Here is a 20819-nt window from a genome sequence, read left to right on the forward strand (position 1 = left end):
TAAAGCTAAGAATCTGTGTGGGTACTGTAGGTATGTTTTGTCTGATGGTGGTGGTCTGAAGGACGTTCATTAGAGAGGTATAAGATCACAGTCTCTTGTGCCACAGCAATGTCTCCTCAACCCTCCGAAACAACCTTCAATCCACCAGTGATACTAGCTGTGACATCAGTATCCCTGATCTAATCCACAGCCTCTCACACACCCAACATTATAATGCAAAATAGCCGCACACCTATTTTGCTCCCCCGAAGCTTGGTTTCCTGAGTATATTATTATTAAGAACTGACCGTTCAATGGACGACGTCCTTTCATTGAATGAGAAAACAAAACAAACAAACATTAATAATTATATATAAATCGGAGAAACCAACCTGTGATATGACAAAATACATATCACACACCTGCTAATCACTAACCACTGCCGCTATATGTGTCTGTCCCTTTGTCCTGTCTGTCTGTCTGTCTGTCTGTCTGTCTGTCTGTCTGTCTGTCTGTCTGTCTGTCTGTCTGTCTGTCTGTCTGTCTGTCTGTCTGTCTGTCTGTCTGTCTGTCTGTCTGTCTGTCTGTGTCCACTGGCTCGCCTTCTCTGCTCTCCTCCGCTCTGCTCCTCTCCGCTGCCTTCCTCTCCTCTCCTCTCCTCTCCTCTCCTCTCCTCTCCTCTCCTCTCCTCTCCTCTCCTCTCCTCTCCTCTCCTCTCCTCTCCTCTCCTCTCCTCTCCTCGCACACACAGAGATCCCACAGCTGACTGACCTCAGCTTTGTGGACGTCACCGACACCACCATCGGCCTGAGCTGGACGCCCCTCAACACCACCACCATCACAGGCTACCGCGTGACGGTGATGGCCGCTGGCGAGAGCGTGCCCATCTTCGAGGACACGGTGGAGGCCACGGCGGGCTACTACACGGTGATGGGCCTGGAGCCCGGCATCGACTACGACATCAGCGTCATCACCGTGACGGAGAACGGAGAGAGCGAGCCCACCACACTCACGCAGCAGACCGGTGAGACAGTGACGCAAGGTGGAGAGAGCACACACGCACACACACACACACACAGACACACACAGACACACACACACACACACACACACACACAGTCGTAGAGACCTCGCCACTGTGTTCAGTGTTTTCATAAGGTGTCATGTTTCTGCGCTAGTGTAGAACAACGTGGAACCTCAGCATAGCTGTTAAATGTACAATACACACATGCACGTAAATGTGCATATAGACTGACAGAGTCACTGTGTGTTTTGTGCACTGTAAAATCCTTCTGGAGCGGAGCACATCATGGCTCTTCAAAGCCCATGTGTTTGGTTCCCTGATGTAATTGCGTTACAGGCAGTACCGTCTAGTCTGTCGTGGACCATGTGGTTTCACTTTGCGATGTGGGATCACGCTGGGGCTCATTTAGCTCCCCAGCGCAGAGCGCTCTTTGTTCTTTTCACTTTCAAGATGTTGTAAACCTGCTGATGGAGGATTATGGAACACTCCAGGCAATATAAGACTCATAGACAGTCAGTCACACACAGTTCAAGAGATGTGCGCTGAATCAATTTCTCTTTCAAATATGCATAATAACTTCCATTCATCACATCTACTGTTTAACTGCCTTCCTGTATTTTGTATTCTCTGTCTTTGCACCACTTTATCTCAACCTCTTCAAATTCTGTGTGCGTCACAGTCAGGCCAGGCATAAGCGATTTACAATCCAGTCGTTTTGGGTCTCTCGACATCCGAGCAGGCATGCTGATGGTGAGGCCTCGAGGCTTGTGACGTGCACCCACTAATGGAGCACGTGCCCTCTGCGAGCAGACAATGGCACCGCCCATGTTAGTTGGGCCATGGAGGACGGAATATGTTACCACGTGAACCAAAACGAGAGCGCTTCCTCCCTATGTCCTACGATTGATCCGCTCACGTGCAGTCAGGCTTACATGCGCTCACTCTATGACAAACAAGATGTGACACGTTGTGAGTTTGTAGACCAGCTATTTTAGGCGCGCCACACAGTGACACCAGCGCGCGACAGTGGCACACCTGTGTAATAATACATTTCATACATTAATTGTGTGATGTCCTTTGTCTCTTCAGCTGTGCCAGCCCCGACAGGTCTGGGCTTTGGCCTGGTGGGAGCCGACAACATGGAGGTCACCTGGATCCCTCCTCGCGTCCCCAACATCGATGACATCAACAGCTTCCTGATCAGGTAGAACATTGTCCACATTTCTCAAGTGGCGGTGCCGTGCCAGTGTGGATTACTCACAATACGTCTACAGGTATACGGAATGCTCACCTTAAAACACGCTCCGGTGTCAACCGCTCGGTGCGGCAGTTCTTGTATTCTTGTGTTTGTTTTACTGAGAATAAGGTTCGAAATAAGTTTATGGTTAGGCATAGTTTTACTGGGGTTAAGTTTAGGAATAGTGTTAGGTTTTGGCACAGTTTTACTGAGGTTAAAGTTAGCAATAAGGTTAGATTTAACCGTTTAGGCATAGTTTACTTAGGTTACATAATAAAATAGGAATTTTAAAAAATCCAAAAAGGTACTCACATTTCCATTTCCGACACACACCAAAAAGGAACGCTTACGCGTTTCGGCTATGCACCCTTCATCATTCATGTGTTTTGAGGCGAGCTTTCCAGTATTCCGTCTACATTATCTTGAAATGTGGGTTCATTTCTTTGTGTTCATTGATTAGATACCACCCTATTGATGACGACGACGAAACGACAGAAACGAGTGTTGGAGGCAGGAGTGACAGCGTGGTGCTGAGAAGTATGCAACGCATGCACACACACACACACACACACACACACACACACACACACACACACACACACACACACACACAAACACACACGTACACACACACACACACACACACACACACACACACACACACACACACACATACACACACACATACACACACACACACACACACACACAAACGCAAACACACACACACACCACATGATTAATCCGTGTCTCTCATTCTCTTGCCCACAGATTTGCTCCCTAACACAGAGTATCTGGTGAGCGTAGTGTGTGTGTACGAACAGAGGGAGAGCTCACCAGTAGTTGGCACGCAGAGAACAAGTGAGTACCCTTTACTAGTAAATGGTGCATATATATAGTGCTTTTATCCAAAGCGTGCTTTACATTCACACACCGATGGCGGAGGAAAACATGCAAAGCGGGAGCAATTAGGGGTTCAGCGTCTTGCTCAAGGACACTTCGTCACTAACTCTGGGAACCTTGCAGTTCCCAGCCGGGCTGCTCTACCGGCCACTCTTTCTACCCCTTATCCACTGCCGCCCCGTCAGATGAATGACATCAGATGCACAGTACAGCCGGGGCGCCTGAAGGAGGGGAAAGGAACTGGTTGGAATAACGTGTTCCTTCCACGCGCTACGTCCAACCAGGGAAACTCCCCCCTGTCAGGTGTAAAGGAGCAACTTGGACACTCATGAAAGGAAGCATGAGTTCAAGTCCGTTGCTCTCCCCAGGTTGGCGGAGGGTGTGTAGAGCCCAGGATCACATTAGATAATTGACACAGGGGTGAAAAATGGGTTACAAAATCATTGGATAAAAATTATATATATATATTTAAACAAAAGATGCACAGTACACAGTAGAATCATTAACTCTGGACTTGGTTACAAGTAGATACATTAACACTGATGATTTTACTGTGTACTAATCTAGAGAGTTTGATTATTCATTCAAAATACTGTACTGTAACTCTACAATTTACTATTTAGGCATTTATCAGATGATCTTAACCTGTGCGACTTAAGCAAGGTAAACATACATCAGATGCAGAGAGACAGTGTATAGTGCCTCAGTTAACTAGGATCGCGAGTAATCCAAGAAAATGGCATCAGTCTGAACATTAACTATCAAAATAATAATCTGCACATTTCTGTACCAAAACATACAAAACAAAGAGTACCCAAACTATTTTTCAGCTGCCAGTTTTCACTAATGTCTTCCCCATCTCTCTCTCCCCCAGCCCTGGACTCTCCGGATGGCCTGCGCTTCACGGACATCCTGACCAACTCCTTCACGGTCCACTGGGTCACCCCTCAGTCCCGGATCACAGGCTACCGCATCCGCTATCAGATGGCCAGCGGCGGGCGGGCCAAGGAAGAGAGGCTGCCCCCCTCCAGGAGCCACTTCACCCTGATGGGACTCACCCCCGAGACGGACTACCTGGTCAACATCTATGCCGTGAGCGGCATACAGGAAAGTCTTCCACTCAGTGGAACACAGAAGACTAGTAAGTGTTCCTGTTTTTTGTTTGTTTTTCTGCCTATAAAATGTACCTACATAGTGCTGGAGGTCTTTAGTGGCAGCCAATGTGTTTTAAATGCCTTGCTCAGAGACACTTTGACACGTAGACTTGGGCGAGGATCGAATCAGTGAGCCTTTACTCACTTCAATCCACAACTTTTTGTTAGGGAATAAAATCGTATTTTAACCAATATGTGTGGTAGAGCCGTGGTCTTGTAGATCTGCTATCTTCAAATGTTTTTTATACATTTGAAAACTTGAAATGAGACATTCTGCATAGTGAGAACTTTCTACTTTTGGTACTTTAAGTACATTTTGATACCTATACTTTTGTACTTTTACTCAAGTAAACTTTTAATTCCCGAATTTTACTTGTAACAATGTAGTTCTACATTGCAGTAGTATTTGAGTACTATTTCCACCACTGCTGGTTGTTTCCATTTGAGTTTAATGCAATACATCTTATTGCATTAAACTGAAACGGAAACAACGGCCTTCTCAAACATGCTCTCTATTATACGGTAACTCAACTCAGGAAAAGTCTTGGGCCTCGTGCGAGTGACTCAGTTTCCTACGCTGGGTAGGACATGAACGTTGTGGTTAAATGAATACAGGATTGTTCTCTGTGTGTATATTCAAATAAAGACAGTTGGAGATCATGTTAACTGTTATTATTGTGTATTATTGCCATGAATATGATTAATCAGCGTCTGTCTCTCCATTGTCTTTCTCTCTCCAGTCTCCGACGCCCCCACAGACCTGGAGGTGGTAGACTCCTCCCCCACCAGCATCACCATCCGCTGGGACGCCCCCTCTGTCACCGTGCGGTACTACAGGATCACCCACGGAGAGTCTGGTAAGTCCATGGTTCCCAAACGCAGTACTGCACATGGACAGGGTTCTAGTCGTTAAAAAAAAACAGGTAGGAGAGATTTTGTAACCAGTTAACCAGCCCCCGACCCCCATCTGAAAATATGTTGTTCAGGGACCCCCCCATGACAGAAGCAAAGATTTGAGTTAAAAACGTTTGCTCTGAAAGAATATATACCAGTATTCAAAGATTTGCGCCACATTTTCCCGATTTTTCTTTTCAATAGTATAACATAATGCTTAAAACACCAAAAGGGGTTCCCGACCGTCCTGAATGGGTAAAAAAACAAGGTGGGATAGATTTTGTAACCAGTATTTTATTTTTTATTTTTGTACAGTTTAACTCAAAATAGGGTTAATAGGGTAAATATACATTTTATTACATTTCAAACAGGGAATGCATGCAGTAATTAAAAGTGGAATATCACAGTAGTTTTCTTTACTGAATTCTGATGATAATGTATGTATGAACCAGTGCTGAAATGGCTATGGGCGCTATTATATGGCTTTAAGCAGGTAGTCAGAAGCCACAGAGTGACAATATTCCATGGACTTAATTCCCACATCATTCATGACTCTGTAATGTCCGTAAAATAAAATCTTATCAAAACGCCTGGCCGATTAATTTGCTGTCTGTTGTGTGTCATTGATTGTTTAGGAGGTCACAGTAATCCCAAGGAGTTCACGGTGCCTGGGTCCCAGTCCACCGCCACCATCACCAACCTGAACCCTGGAACCGACTACACGGTCACCGTCTACGCGGTGACGGGCCGAGGAGACAGCCCTGCATCCAGCACTCCCATCTACGTCACACACAAGACAGGTAGAATACACACACAGTCACACACACATACTGTATACTAGGGCTGGTAAATTAATATTTGAGTTTAGAATATTCCTCGATTATGGGGATTTTTGGATCCCTTTTTGAGCCCTAATATATACTTACACATGTATGGCTGCACGTGCGTACAAAGGATTTCTCAGCCTTCGAAGCCATCACACTTTAATACCCACCTCACCTGTATCTTCATTCCTCGCCCAGGCATCGACTCTCCCACTGAGATGCAGGTGACTGAAGTGAAAGACAGCAGTATCACTGTGAGGTGGACACCGGCCCAGGGGCCCATCCAGGGCTACAGGGTGACAGGAGCCCCCAGGAATGGAGATGGACCCTCCTTCTCCGAGGTGGTCGCTCCGGGTATGTACGCATGGGCCATGCAGGCAAGCATGGAGTCACAGGCACACACACACACACGTTCAAAAATATACAAACACCAGTGCTAGTATGCATAAATGAGTTGGCTTTTGTAATTCCGGTCGCTGACTGAATAGCGGGTTGACCACATAATCCCAACGTCTCCGGTTCGAGTCCAGATCTAGAGAAATGCATTGCATGTCATTCTGCCCTCTGCTTCCTGTTTCAAACACTTGTAACAATACATTTTAAAATGGCTAGAATCCTTTTAAGATTATTTGAGGGGCGTCTATTTGGCGTTAGTTAGTTCAGTAGATCGGCGTGACTCTTTCTAAACCTCTCTTTCACTCTCTTTCGGTCCCTCTGTTTCTCTTCCTCCTTGCTGGTTCCAGATCAGACAGAGATAACGTTCTCAGGCCTGATGCCGACTATGGAATACATCCTGAGTGTGTATGCTCTGGGTCAGGACGGAGAGAGCCCCCCGCTAGTGGAGACTGCTGTGACAAGTAAGAGTTTTACATGTACAGTATTAGAATATGAGTATGCTTGGTACATCAGGTCTGCTCCACTGGTCCCTTCAATTAATTTCAATTCAATTCAAAGGAGCTTTATTGGCATGAGAAAACATATGTTTACATTGCCAAAGCAAGTGTGAAAATATAATGAAAGCGGTTGAAAATAGGTACAGTTGGAGGGGGTACAGCGTTGTGTAAACAGAGCTATGTCACATTTCTTTGTTATATTCATGTTATAAGTGGCTTTTTGAAACAAATAGCACCAATCACCAGTCTAATATTTTGTTGATGTGTAATCATGGTTTATGGTAAATGTTACGTTTTGGATAATATTTTGTCTTGATCATCAAATCCTATCATTTGATGGTCTAATCATATTGGTTGATTTGGGTAGTCTTATAGTATTGTTTGATCTCTCTCTCTCCCTCCATACAGCTGTAGACCGGCCCAAGGACCTGACCTTCTCCGACATCGACTCCACCTCGCTGAGGATCACGTGGGACAGCCCGGAGGGAGTGGTGACTGCGTACCGCGTGTTGTACTACAGCCCAGAGGAGGGCGAGAGAGAGCTGCTTCCCTCCCCACGAGGGGACGCGGAGTCGGCCACCATCTACGGCCTGCGACCCGGAACCGAATACACGGTGAAGGTCATCGCCGTGCACGACCACACGGATAGCACGCCGGTGGTGGGAACCCAGGCCACAGGTAATTGGGAGAGGGACATGCAACACCTACTGCGTGACAGTGGCTCTGGGGTCCTTGCTGGGGTTCCAGGGGGTCCCCAGCTAAAGGTTTGAGTGAATACTCTTGAGGTGCAGATAGGGTTCTCAGAAAAACCAATGGGTCTGTGGACTAATATCAAACTGGGGTCCTTGAAACATTATATAAATGTGTGGGGCACAAGATGTATTTGTATTGGCCATATGACGTCTTACGTCGTGTTTTACTGCCCTAAACAAACAATAAACTCCATAGATTTGGCAGGCAAACGATTAACCTCATAACTGCCCTAAACAAACATTAAAGTCCATAGACTTGGCTGGCAAACGATTTACGTCATACACAAACATTGTGTAATCAAATGGAAACCAAAACAGCAAACCGATTGCGACATGTTTCGCTCCCTCTCTCTAACACGAGATCCCTCTCTCTCTCCATCTCTTAGCCATCCCTCCCCCCATCAACCTCCAGTTCTCCCAGGTTGGCCCCGCCTCCTTCAGCATCAGCTGGGCCGTGTCGGGCCAGGCCAACCGACTGACGGGGCTGACGGGGCTGACGGGTTACCGCGTGGTGGTGAACCCCAAGAGCAAGACAGGTCCAACAAAGGAGCTCAACCTGGCCCCAGACACTAGACAGGCCCTCGTACCAGGACTCATGGTTAGTGTGTGTGTGTGTGTGTGTGTGTGTGTGTGTGTGTGTGTGTGTGTGTGTGTGTGTGTGTGTGTGTGTGTGTGTGTGTGTGTGTGTGTGTGTTAAAGAAATCAATAATTTGACACAATTGTAACAACAAAATGAGTGTTTCGCAACGTGGCCGGCCCACTCTGGACGTGCTGATGCAATATGAATCAAGATTCTGACACTGCATTGCCTATTTTTTCACCTCAAACGCTTTCAAAAACATTCTTTAGTGTATTGTTTAACTGTAAAATGACATCATGTGTTTATTTGCTTAGCCGAAATGTTGGATACCGCATAAGCCAAGCTCTTCATAGCAATGGTCTGCTATCAAGAAATAACAGACCTTTGAATGTCGTAATTGACCAAATAGAATTGAGCATTACTGTAAGTCAAGCCGTATTAAAATATTTCAACACCAGTGTGTCTCTCAAACTCTCAACATTTTGCCAGATCATATGTTTTAACAGCGGGAAAAGAGAACATATGGAATTCTCCAAAACTCTTTCCAAGGATCGGAGCTAGAGTGCAATAGTTGTGTCGCAAGAATACTGTAAAAAGAAAATGGAGTGCTGACATGTGTAATTGGAGCTGAACCTGGTCATAAATCGCATACTGTATATCCACCCTAACAAGACAGATCTGGAAAGGTGAAGAACAGGCCATGTTAAATGCCCTTAATACTAGACTAAAGTCCATATGCTATAAGACTTGCGCGTGCACACACACACACACACACACACACACACACACACACACACACACACACACACACAAGGTAAGGAGGCGACATGTCACAGGCCCAGACTCCAGACTTCTCCCCATTTAGTCATAGGAAAAATATTTGAATCTGGAATAATGCTCAGATGCATTTATCCTGCTGACGGGTTCAGACTGCCATTTTATAGCACAGCTCAGCTTTAATGCACACACACACACGCGCGTGCACGCTCACACATATACACACACACGTGAATATACACAGTCAGATGCAGAAATGGAGATGCACTTTGAGACATCCTTAATGAGACAGACATGGCTTCACACGTGTACGTGTACAGAAGTACACATGAACATGGGGGCAGAAGTACTTAAGAGGCCTACGAGTATGGCGAGCGAGCTTGTGCGATTGAGCGTGCGCGTAGCAGTCTCTCCGCCCAATGAAGCCACAGGCCACCGCCTTGCCCTGTCATCTTCACATGGTTTATGCATCAAAGACACACACAGAGCACAACTGCCCAAATCACGACTACGGTAGTGTCCACTCTGTACAAATCATGAGTGCCAATGTATCGTTTGAGTGTTAAAATAGACTTTGCAGGGGAGGTAGAAAGTCCTATTTAAAGATTCTCTCACTCTCTTCCAGGTTGCCACCACCTACGAGGTTCATGTGTATGCCCTGAAGGACTCGCTGACCAGCAGGCCGCTCCAGGGAGAGGTCACCACCCTGGACAGTATGTCATTTCAGCCGACCTATAATTGTAGCCAGTGCTTTCTGTTTTCATGCGACTGTGAGGAGATTTCCATTACATACAGATGATCTACAAGCCACTGTGACTTGTCTGCCTCTTTCTTTCTTTCTTTCTTTCTTTCTTTCTTCCTTTCTTTCTTTCCTTCTTTCTTTCACTCAACCTGTCCTCTGTTCTTCCACCCACAGCTATCAGCCCGCCTCGTCGCGTACGCATCTCTGACGTTAAGGATTCCTCCATCACTCTGACCTGGCGCTCCAAGACGGAGGCAATATCTGGCTTCCTGATTGAGGCCACGCCCACAACGTCTACAGGCCTCAGCCCCATTCAGAGAAACATCAGCCCGGAAACGCGCTCTTTCACTATTACAGGTATACACATGTCACTGTATTTGCTTGTGTACTATTTTACTATTATCTGGGTATCAACAGTCGTGTCTAGGCTTTCATGCTGTTTGACTTGATATGCATGCGTATTGTTTGATAGGCTACTCATTTAGCTGTCAGGAATAGGTAGCAAATGGCACTACCTTCAGATGCCGTCATCGTTGTATTTACATTCCTAACCTAAGGTCCACCAACTGGTTGTGAGAGCCATGCACAATAGCCAGTTGGTTGGTTGGATTTGTCGGTAAGGCTGAATAACAATGTATTTTCTTATGCACACTAATGCTGGAAAATGTGTACTTACGTAGACAAAGGAAAACAACACACACACACACACACACACACACACACACACACACACACACACACACACACACACACACACACACACACACAGCTAGCCCCTCTCTAATGCGTCTGTGTCTTTTGTTCAGGTCTGCAGCCAAGCACCACCTATAAAGTCAACATCTACACTCTAAATGGGAACGGACGCAGTTCGCCCTTCACCCTCACGGCCACCACAGGTACCACCTCCGCACAGTGCTCTCAACTGCAACAGTATTCTTCACTCGCCACTGACCACAAGCAGTGGAAACGTTCATAAACGTATAACGTTTCTCGTCTGTCATGCGTCTCTTCCAGCCAAGCCAGCAGTGATCCCACCCACCAACATCCGTTTCACTTCCCTGACCCCCAGCAGCATCGCCTTCACCTGGGAGCCATCTCGTAGCACGGGGGTCACCGGTTACTACGTCACCTACGAGGAATCTCGAGGCATACCCAGAGAGCTCACCCCCAGGCCCCATGCAGGCCAGAGCTACGCTGTTGTCAGTGGTGAGGGTTGATTATAGATGGACACGTGTGTGGCAAAGTCGTGAAAATGTGGTGCAAATCTTTAAATATATATTTCTTTCACAGCAAACGTTTTGCTTCTGGGGGTCCCTGAAACAACATTTTCAGATGGGGTCGTGGCCAATTACATATACTTTTTGGGGTCCTTGAACATGAAATAGTTTCATGATTTAGAAGACATTTTTAGAATCTGGTTGGTCTCAGGTCTCAATGGGTTAAGGGATGGCAGGCCGCCTGGGAATCGGAAGGTCCTCCTCCAGGACTTGTTCCCTGAGCAAAACACTGAACCTCTAACTGCCCCATTAGCCAGTGTAGAAGTCCTCTCTCCTGTCCTACAATAGTGCTGCAGGATTTTCCAGTCAACCATGCTGGGCATGAAGTCATCTTCCCGCAGTTGCAATGGAAAAAAAGTCTGGATATATTATGTACACTCAGGCTCTTAAAAAACACATGCACATGTACTGAGAGGTCCACGTAAACACCTTCACACCCACATGGGTGCACTATATGCTCATAAAGAGGGACACACCCACAAATACTGTGCAGTGCATTTTTATTTATTTTTCTGTATTATTGAGTGGTGCAACCACTCCAAGGAACAGCAATGTCCGTGTTAACCTATGTGACTATGAGCACCAGTATGACTATGAGTACCAGTAGGGGAGCTGTTGTGCCAGAAACAGAGAGAGAGAGATAGTGCTGCATGTTGCCTGCTAATGAGAGAGAGAGAGAGAGAATGAGAGAGAGAGGGGGGGAGGGGAGTTGCACCAGTTCACACGGGTGTGATTTTGTATTTGTATTGATATACAGACATTTTTATTTAACACATTGTTGACTTAGAATAATGAAAATAGCTGATCTTTTATGCGATGTGACACGTTGTGAGCTTATAGATTTCTAGATTTTCATATTTTGTGACACTTTTTGAGAAATAGAAAATGCCCAAAATTGAGACACCGGGGGTAAAGTGGTTAGGCGGTGTCATTCAGCAGCCACATTGCCACAAGGCACTGGGTTCAATTCCCAAGTCGGGACCTGTGCAACGGCTGGGCTTCATTTAATGTGTAAATAAATATGTTTGTTTGGTTGTAGGTCTGAAACCAGGAACCGAGTATGTCATTAAGATCGTTGCCCTGCAGAATGCACTGAGGAGCACAGCTCTGGTGGGCAAGGCCAGAACTCGTAAGTACATGTTCAAATGATATATAATAGGCCAGTCTATCAATTGAATAAAATCGCCATATTATGTTTTTGGATTTAAAAAGCCAAAAACAAAAGAAATTGTTTCTAATAGTTAAACAAAATGTATTTACAATTAACAATTGGTTAATTAACCAAACATACAGTAACAGACAAAATGTACAGGAAGAGTAATTAAATCATAGTACTCATCCAATGTAACAAATAATGCATGCACTTCTCAGTTTATGCATTGGGTAGAAATGACATTTGGAAGTCTTGTGTAAATGCAGTCAGAAGAATGTTTAGCAATTTTAGCGCTGTGCTGCACCCTGCTGGCTTCTATCTGTAACTGCACTCCCTAAATGAACCCCTTGACACTGATTGGTGGTCACTTGTACTTTGGTGGTTCAGGGGTACAAAATGAATGAGACGCCCATAAACACGGGCCAGACATCAGCTGTCTAACAGCAATCCTGAACCATAATAACTAGTGGAGTAAATTGCAAATGACAGTGTCTGTGGACAAATAACACCTCAAGTATGGCTCCAACAGATGTCTCTTTTGAGTTTCTGCTCAACGTTCACATCAGTAAATTATAAATTATTTTATAGCATACCATGAAAAAAGAGACTTGCACAGTTAATTTAAAGCCTTTATTTAGCAGGGTGCAAGTAAAAAAGGACAACGCTTCGATAACAACGATAACAGGTCTGACCTGATGAAGACGTTATAGATACATCGAAACGTCTCTTGTTTTTTACTTGCACCCTGCTAAATAAAGGCTATAACTGTCTGAGTCTGATCCAGTGCCTTCCGTAGAAGGAAGACAATGTACTTCCATGGGACTACCTTTTTTGCGGAGCCTGGGTTTCGATGGGCGCTGATGGGACGCTTGTTTTACAGCGCCGGCTACTACTAGTAGGGCGGGGTTATATAACCTCACAAAAACTAAACCTAACCCTAACCCTAACCTGTAAAACAAGCACCCCCTCAGCGACCATCGACTCCCAGGCTCCGCAAAAAAGACTCCCCCCGTACTTCCATAGTGCTTTGCTCTGCCTTGCTCCTAACAGCCCGCCCACCTTTTGTCTCTCCTCCAATCAGAGACAACTCCAGATGTATTAACCCCTGAGCTGCCCCAGCTGCCTGTCCCGCACAGACCCGGAATCCTGTCCCACCTGGATGTCCCAGAAACCTTCAACGACAAGAGGTAAGCACAGACTAGTTATATTCTTTTGTGCAACCTAACCGATCTACAAGCTCACTGGGATTTTCATTTATCGTACAATGGAGTATAAATCAGGGTTTAAATGAATACTTCACACCCCATTGTGAGTTATTAAGTTACTCACTCTGTGAAATCTTGAATTCATGGGTTTTTGTCACATTCCTTCAACGATGAGTGAAGAATCCAAAAATTAGTTCAACATAAACAATGTCAAAGCTATATCCAAATACATTTTAATAATTATTTTACGATTATACGAGTCAGTAAGTTATTTTGGGGTGGAAGTATTCCTTTAACCCGTCCCGTCCTGGTGGCTGAATAAAAAACCCAACCATTTCTGTCTTATCTACACTCCTCTCTCTCTCTCTCTCTCTGCTTTTCTCTCAACCTTACATTGTCCTGTTTCTTTCGCTTCCCAGTTTCAACTCCAACCACGTCCACTTAGCTGGAACCGGAGGCCAGAGCCAGCCGGGCCAGCAAGGCCAGCACATCTACACAGAGTACCAGAATCTGGGTCCTAACAATGGCCTTAATGTGCCTGGTACTGGACCTAGGGAAGGACAGAGACCCACGATTGGACAACCACTGGTCTACATCCCTGTGCCAGGCCCTGATGGAAACAGAGTACCCTTCGTCAGCGTGAGTGAGACTTTCTTTCTTTTCCTGCCTTGATCTCCTTACTCCCCCCTCATTAGCCTGTGACTGGCTGATCACCACATAGTGATGATTTGATTGGCTGAGCAAAGTACGTATAGAAGATAAAAGTGTGACAATAAAGCTGATTCTGATTCTTATCTTTGGTCTGTTTGGTCCGACAGGTGAACGAGGGTCGGCTGCCTGGCCTCGGGGGTCTGGCGTTTGGCTTCCCTGACAACGAGACAGAGTTGCCCCAGGAAGCAAAGACTCTGACCACTCTCTCCTGGCAGCCCATCCCCCACAGCACCGAGTATGTGGTGTCCTGCAACCCTATCACACACCTGGAGGAGAAGACCTTCCAGGTACTTGGACAGACACATGCACACGCACGGATGCACACACACACGCACGCACACACGCACACACACACACACACACACACACACACACACACACACACACACACACACACACACACACACACACACACACACACGCACACTTGTATTACACTAGGGCTGCAACTATCGATTATCAATGTAAAATCGTGTGAAGTGAGGGGCGCTCTTATCATCATACAACATCACACATCATCTCATTCCAGCCAAATAGCGTCCTCACCTTCGTCAAAACTGCCCTAATTAGTCTGATTAACTTTAAATCCTTATTTCATACTTTTTCGTACAACCGTCTCAGCCGTTCTACGAGCTCGCATGGTAGATTGTGAGCTTCTCGGACAGCTGCTGGACAAATATATAATTTTCATGAGGCACACGTGCATAATCACACAACTGGGAGTACAGACTTTGCACACGGACACACACACACACACGCGCGCGCACACACACACACACACACACACACACACACACACACACACACACACACATGCTTACTAATCTCTTTGTCTCCCCCTCGTGTAGATGACACTTCCTGGAACATCCACCAGTGCAACACTGATTGGCCTGACCTCTGGGGCGTCCTATAACGTCGTAGTGGAGGCCATGCGGGGCGAGGCTAAAGAGAAGGTTCTGGAAGAAATCATAACCGTGGGCAATGCCGGTACAGTATTCTGTCCTAGTAATATGTATCATAACCGTGGGCAATGCCGGTACAGTATTCTGTCCTAGTAATATGTATCATAACCGTGGGCAATGCCGGTACAGTATTCTGTCCTAGTAATATGTATCATAACCGTGGGCAATGCCGGTACAGTATTCTGTCTTAGTAATATTTATTTAAATCATAACCGTGGGCAATGCCGGTACAGTATTCTGTCCTAGTAATATGTATCATAACCGTGGGCAATGCCGGTACAGTATTCTGTCCTAGTAATATTTATTTAAATCATAACCGTGGGCAATGCCGGTACAGTATTCTGTCCTAGTAATATGTAATCATTCATAACCATGGGCAATGCCGGTACAGTATTCTGTCCTAGTAATATGTATTTAAATCATAACCGTGGGCAATGCCGGTACAGTATTCTGTCCTAGTAATATGTATCATAACCGTGGGCAATGCCGGTACAGTATTCTGTCCTAGTAATATGTATTTGTGAGCATACAACTTTTCATGCGAGCACATTGTCTCATTTGGGACAATTGTGCTTAAATACAGGAATATGGTATTTTGTTATGTGTAATGTAACATTTGTTTGTATTTTAATGAATATTCATTACTATACTGCACAAGCATTACAGTAATTGGTCAATGTAGTTATGAATAATGAATATAGTAACTGTATTTGTAGAAATTGTGCCATTGGGGGCGAAAGTTCTAATCAAACTGCTAGTTGTTGAACGAGTAAGGATGAATTTGTTCTTTTTCTATTAGCATTAGCAGAAATACGTCGGTAGATCTGAAAAACAACACCCATCTGATCGTTCTTTTTCTTTCTCTTCCATCCTCATAGTTCCAGGTGACCTCCCCATCGGCACCAACCGCGACGTGTGTTACGACACGTTCACGCACACCTACCACGAGGTGGGCTCTGAGTGGGAGCGTATGTCCGAGACCGGCTTCAAGTTGTGGTGTCGCTGCCTGGGACTGGGCAGCGGCCATTTTAGATGTGATTCATCCAGTGAGTGGCTTATTAACCCCATCCCAGCATGCTTTGCAAACACCCGACCAAGTGCAATAGAATTAGAGCTCTTTATGGATTCTATTCAATTTATGGGACTTTATAATACATGGAGTGTGAAATGAATATGTATGAATATTCTTTTACGCATGTCGTAACGTCTCTGACAGAGGAACGGCTTTCTCGCCAGCCATATTCGACTTTTGTTTTTTGTTAGTTCAGAAAAGCTGGCCCATCTTCTCAGTTAAATAAAGGTCTTCATAATAAATGTAATACAAAATGATAGAACATAAAGTTCTATTCTACCACTATGTAAGCAATATCACACAGCAGGGGGCGCTATTGTTTTTTAAATCAGTACAGCTGTGTCATAACTATAATTAGTCATTTATCTGCATGTTCTCAAAAGTAATTTATGGTAAGTAAGTAAAAATGTATTTAGTTAGAACATCTAGTAAATATAGAGTTAAAAGTCCCATTGCTGTCATACTCTATGACAGCACTCATGGAAAGCCTCTTGTCCATTCAAATTACTTGGTCGGAACTTATTGTTGAAAAATCTTGCATGGATAGCCTTGAAATGCGATACAGTTTATGCAATTGTATACATTTCATATTCTCTCTGTGCGTGTATATATATATATATATATATATATATATATATATATATATATTACATTCTATCCATGCTAGCCCCATCTGCTGTGTTTCTAAAAAGTAAAAACATGGCACCTTAGCAAATTGCTGTAGTCTTGGTTATTGTATTGTCTGTCAGTGTGTTTAACTTGATGATACCAAAAACTGAGACAGCAACTTGCCGCAGTGCAAATGCCATGAGTTCAAGTGTGTGTGTGTGTGTGTGTGTGTGTGTGTGTGTGTGCCTAATACACAAGATGAATCTATCCAAAGTGACAACCTGCCTTCACAAGTAAAACATATTGCACTGTCTCTCAAATTGAATGAACACTCCAGATTGTGTATGAACCTTATTAATTAATGGATTAGGAATAATGTGACCCCCCCCCCCTCACCATCATTAACCCCTCTCCTTTCTCTGCTCCACCGTTTCTATCTCCCTGTGTTGTCCTCCTACCCCACCTCTCCTTCCTCCCTCATAGAGTGGTGTCATGACAACGGCAAAAACTATCGCATCGGCGAGAAGTGGGATCGCCACGCCGAGAATGGCCACATGATGAGCTGCACCTGCCTGGGCAACGGCAAGGGAGAGTTCAAATGTGAACCGCGTAAGTAACGGACACGATGCTTGAGAGAGCGTACAAATGTACCTGCAAACTCTCAAGTTCAATTATGTTAGTCTGACAATTGTGAGTGTGTAAAGGCATACAGGTACAAATTGATGCGGAAGCACAAAATGATTAACTCGGCAACCCAGTTTAAAAAAAATGATATGTAATGGTATTTTTGTTGATTTTGATTTCCATTTCTTCCAGATGAATCGACATGTTATGATGATGGGAAGATGTACCAGATAGGAAACCAGTGGCAGAAAGAATACCTGGGAGCCATCTGTACTTGCACCTGCTATGGAGGGCAACAGGTGGGATGAGAGAGAGAGAGAGAGAGAGAGAGAGAGAGTGTGTGTGTGTGTGTGTGTGTGTGTGTGTGTGTGTGTGTGTGTGTGTGTGTGTGTGTGTGTGTGTAGGCACGCATGCTTGTCCATGTGTGTTCATGTGCGTACAATAACGCTTCTCCATCGCTGCTTCAGGGCTGGCGTTGTGAGAACTGCAGGAGGCCGGGAGGACCGACCGAGGTGGACGTTGACCTCCTGCAACCCGTACACTCAGATGTCTACGACGTCTACAGAGAGAACGCCTTGCGCAAGCTGGTCAGTGACTCCCTAATTGTACAACAGGATATGGTTCCTGTCTGGGTATTAGACCTAATCACCAAAAGACTGTTGGCAGACCTTGTGGCAATATAATTTACATAAAAGTGTACGTCCCCCTGGATGTCTATTTCTGCTATCATACCAAACGTATTCACTGCTTACAATTTCGATGCCGCCAGCATCTTTCAAAATAAAGGTGCTAGAGTGCCAGCAGATATGGCAGATTTTACTCTGAAAAGCATTCCGTTCCCCCCCAAAATCGGGAGGCATAATCTTCCATTCTTACCTTGCGCTGGTTACGCTAAAGTCTTTCTAGAAGCGTTAATATTCCAAACTAAAGGCATGCTGAAGTCAGAAATGAAGACAGAACATTGCCCATCTGGTCAAAACTATCCCTAGATTAGGAGATACGAGCCATTATTTTGCAGCCGCAAACAAGGAAGTATACGGCAGTGCGCATGCGCAAATCAACAAGGAGTACATTGCAGAAGGAAAGGTCAACCAAAACAAAAAGATTTATTTTTAATATATCAATAAAAAAGACCAAAAGACACCTATACACGTCTTTAGCATCCCATGGTTTTGATATAAAAGACTTCAGATGAATACCAGAATCACACAGATACCCCCTCAGTCTTTTGCACCCCTTGTTTAAGCCGTATGTATACTTAGTTGCACACTGGCGTCGAACACAGCACAACTTTGAGCACATGTACTGTAGATGCTATTTTCGGTGTTTGACACACGTGTGCAACTAAGTGTAACTCAGTCTTGAGAGAATTTACTTTACTGAAGATGAACTTACTGAAGCGTCTGGCATGTGCATTCCACCAGCAGATGTCCATAACTAAAAGAATGTCTCCCCCCTCCCCCTCTCTCTGCTTGCACCTGCAGAACATCCAGTGTCCTATTGAATGCCTGAGACCAGAGCTGCTTGCTGACGCGCACAACACCTCAGAGTAGTGAGGAACGGAAGAGGAGGAAAAACGAGGAGGATGGAGACAAATAATAGGGACCCCAGAGTCTCGCCACAGAGTCGAGACCAAACTCTCCTCCGCTATTACACAAGACTTTTCTTTTACTGTGCATTAAGAGACTTTTCCCTCAACGAGACATTGTCGCAATAAAGGCCTTCTCCGTGCCTCCCAGTGCCTTGAAAAGACGCCCGCTTTGCCCAAGATCCACCCTGCGTATCCACGCTGACCCTCTGCAGAGCCAAAATCAAGCGTTTTAATCAACCTTTACAGTCTTTACTGTTGCCCTGCAATCAGGATTTCCTAAATCCAATGTATTTTAGAAATAATTGTATGTATTGTGTTGTTTGTCCAGTCTACCAGAGCACCATTTCTGCTGCTTCGACACCTCAAACTGTCCTTCCCCAGCGTCAAAATCACTCAAACACACTCCACTCCAGCTGCTTTGAGCACAGGAATTGTGTCGTTTTACATTTATATTTTAACATGTTTTATTTGTATATAAAATCAACCCGTTCTCATTCTCATTGTATATTTTTAATTTTTTTTAACCAACACTAGAATCTATACAGATCAAAGACACTCTTGACTCAAAGACACTCTGTTCTTCATGGCCAGTGTGGCATCGCTTTATTATTCATTATTATTACAGACATGTGTTTTGTTTTTAATAGTGGGAAGAGCCAGTGAACAAATGAGTCCCTGTCCTTCGTCAAAGTTGTGGCATTTCCATATTGTGGAGTCTTGAATTCCAAGATGAATTCCACATAATCTAATAACATTCCATGGCATGTTGTACAATTTTCATGTCATTGTTGTCTCTGTCTTCAAAGACATTTCAACCAGGAAAGAAAGTTGTGTTCCAAATTAGGGCTGCAACTATCAATTATTTTCTTAGTGAGTATTCTATTGATATATATATATATTTTTTTTTTTTGATTAATTGAATAGTCTTGAAGCACATTTTTATATGAATATCGCCAAAAAAAAGAAGAAGAAATGTTTTTTATAATCGACTGAATTGAGTAGTCTGATTAACCACTTAAGCCCCATTTTAGAACAAATGAGGTATAGACCCAGAAATGGCCCTCGGTTCTATGTCGTGGTCTGGATATTTACACATTTACATTCAGTTGCTGCCATTTCCGTGCAAGTTATTGAAAATATAAACTCTACAAAAACTAATTTATGCTTGGTTGTGTACCGTGTAAATTGCAGCTCACAATGTGTTGCGTTTATGTGTTCAAATGGTGGTCTGCATATACATGTGATTGTGTCAACTCTATTGAATGCCACTTGAGAATGTTTGAAGTTACAAGTCAGTTGTTGTAGCAAGTACTGTTATAACTATTCCATAGGTGATAATCAAAAATCCACTTTATCCACTCTTTATTGAAAGAAAATCTGATATTGTTTTCAGATTATATGCATACAGGTTAGAAATGTGTTCATAATGTTTAGAAAAGACTTCTTTTTTAATTCCTATTTTTTATTTATCCCTTTTATCCAAACGTTTTGTTTGAATGCTACTTTGGGGTGTACACTTTGTTTGTTTATTTGTTTTTTATATTGTTGGTGCCAAAGTCTGAACTACTGTGGACAGTTCTTTTTAATAAATTTGGACAAAATCCAAGTCAATGTGATTATTGTATTGTTCAATATGTTTTTTTGTTATCATTATCCTCATCAGATTAGTAAATGTAACTAAAATGTTTTGTTTGTAGGATAAATCAAGCATATTTCTAGTCTAGTCTAGCCTATTACAGTATACATCATCATAGGTCACACACACACACACACACACACACACACACACACACACATATTCGGGAAAACAGCGCCTCGGTCTGTCTGAGAGACTATCCTCAGACAGATCCGTAAGG

General features: G+C 44.2%; 1 protein-coding gene across 2 annotated transcripts in view; it reads left to right on the forward strand.

Moving 5' to 3' along the window:
• The window catches only part of fn1a (fibronectin 1a), a 51642-nt gene extending 31063 nt beyond the window's left edge, over positions 1–20579 (forward strand). Inside the window, exons 25-49 of one of the 2 annotated variants that reach the window (XM_080786300.1) lie at positions 731–1021; positions 2093–2207; positions 2701–2777; positions 3012–3101; positions 4018–4284; positions 5038–5154; positions 5827–5991; positions 6214–6369; positions 6759–6872; positions 7317–7586; positions 8047–8258; positions 9643–9730; positions 9934–10116; positions 10566–10655; positions 10774–10965; positions 12076–12165; positions 13271–13376; positions 13814–14033; positions 14213–14392; positions 14954–15092; positions 15946–16113; positions 17232–17357; positions 17565–17671; positions 17840–17959; positions 18857–20579. In XM_080786300.1, coding sequence (XP_080642426.1) covers positions 731–1021; positions 2093–2207; positions 2701–2777; positions 3012–3101; positions 4018–4284; positions 5038–5154; positions 5827–5991; positions 6214–6369; positions 6759–6872; positions 7317–7586; positions 8047–8258; positions 9643–9730; positions 9934–10116; positions 10566–10655; positions 10774–10965; positions 12076–12165; positions 13271–13376; positions 13814–14033; positions 14213–14392; positions 14954–15092; positions 15946–16113; positions 17232–17357; positions 17565–17671; positions 17840–17959; positions 18857–18925 — 3752 coding nt within the window. In that variant the 3' untranslated portion in view covers positions 18926–20579. The remainder of the gene's footprint in view (positions 1–730; positions 1022–2092; positions 2208–2700; positions 2778–3011; positions 3102–4017; positions 4285–5037; positions 5155–5826; positions 5992–6213; positions 6370–6758; positions 6873–7316; positions 7587–8046; positions 8259–9642; positions 9731–9933; positions 10117–10565; positions 10656–10773; positions 10966–12075; positions 12166–13270; positions 13377–13813; positions 14034–14212; positions 14393–14953; positions 15093–15945; positions 16114–17231; positions 17358–17564; positions 17672–17839; positions 17960–18856) is intronic. The other variant, XM_080786301.1, reaches the window with a different exon arrangement.
• Positions 20580–20819: the final 240 nt, after the last annotated feature.

The sequence above is a fragment of the Protomyctophum bolini genome, assembly GCF_963924005.1.
Source record: "Protomyctophum bolini genome assembly, chromosome: 16".
Taxonomy (NCBI): Eukaryota; Metazoa; Chordata; class Actinopteri; order Myctophiformes; family Myctophidae; genus Protomyctophum; species Protomyctophum bolini.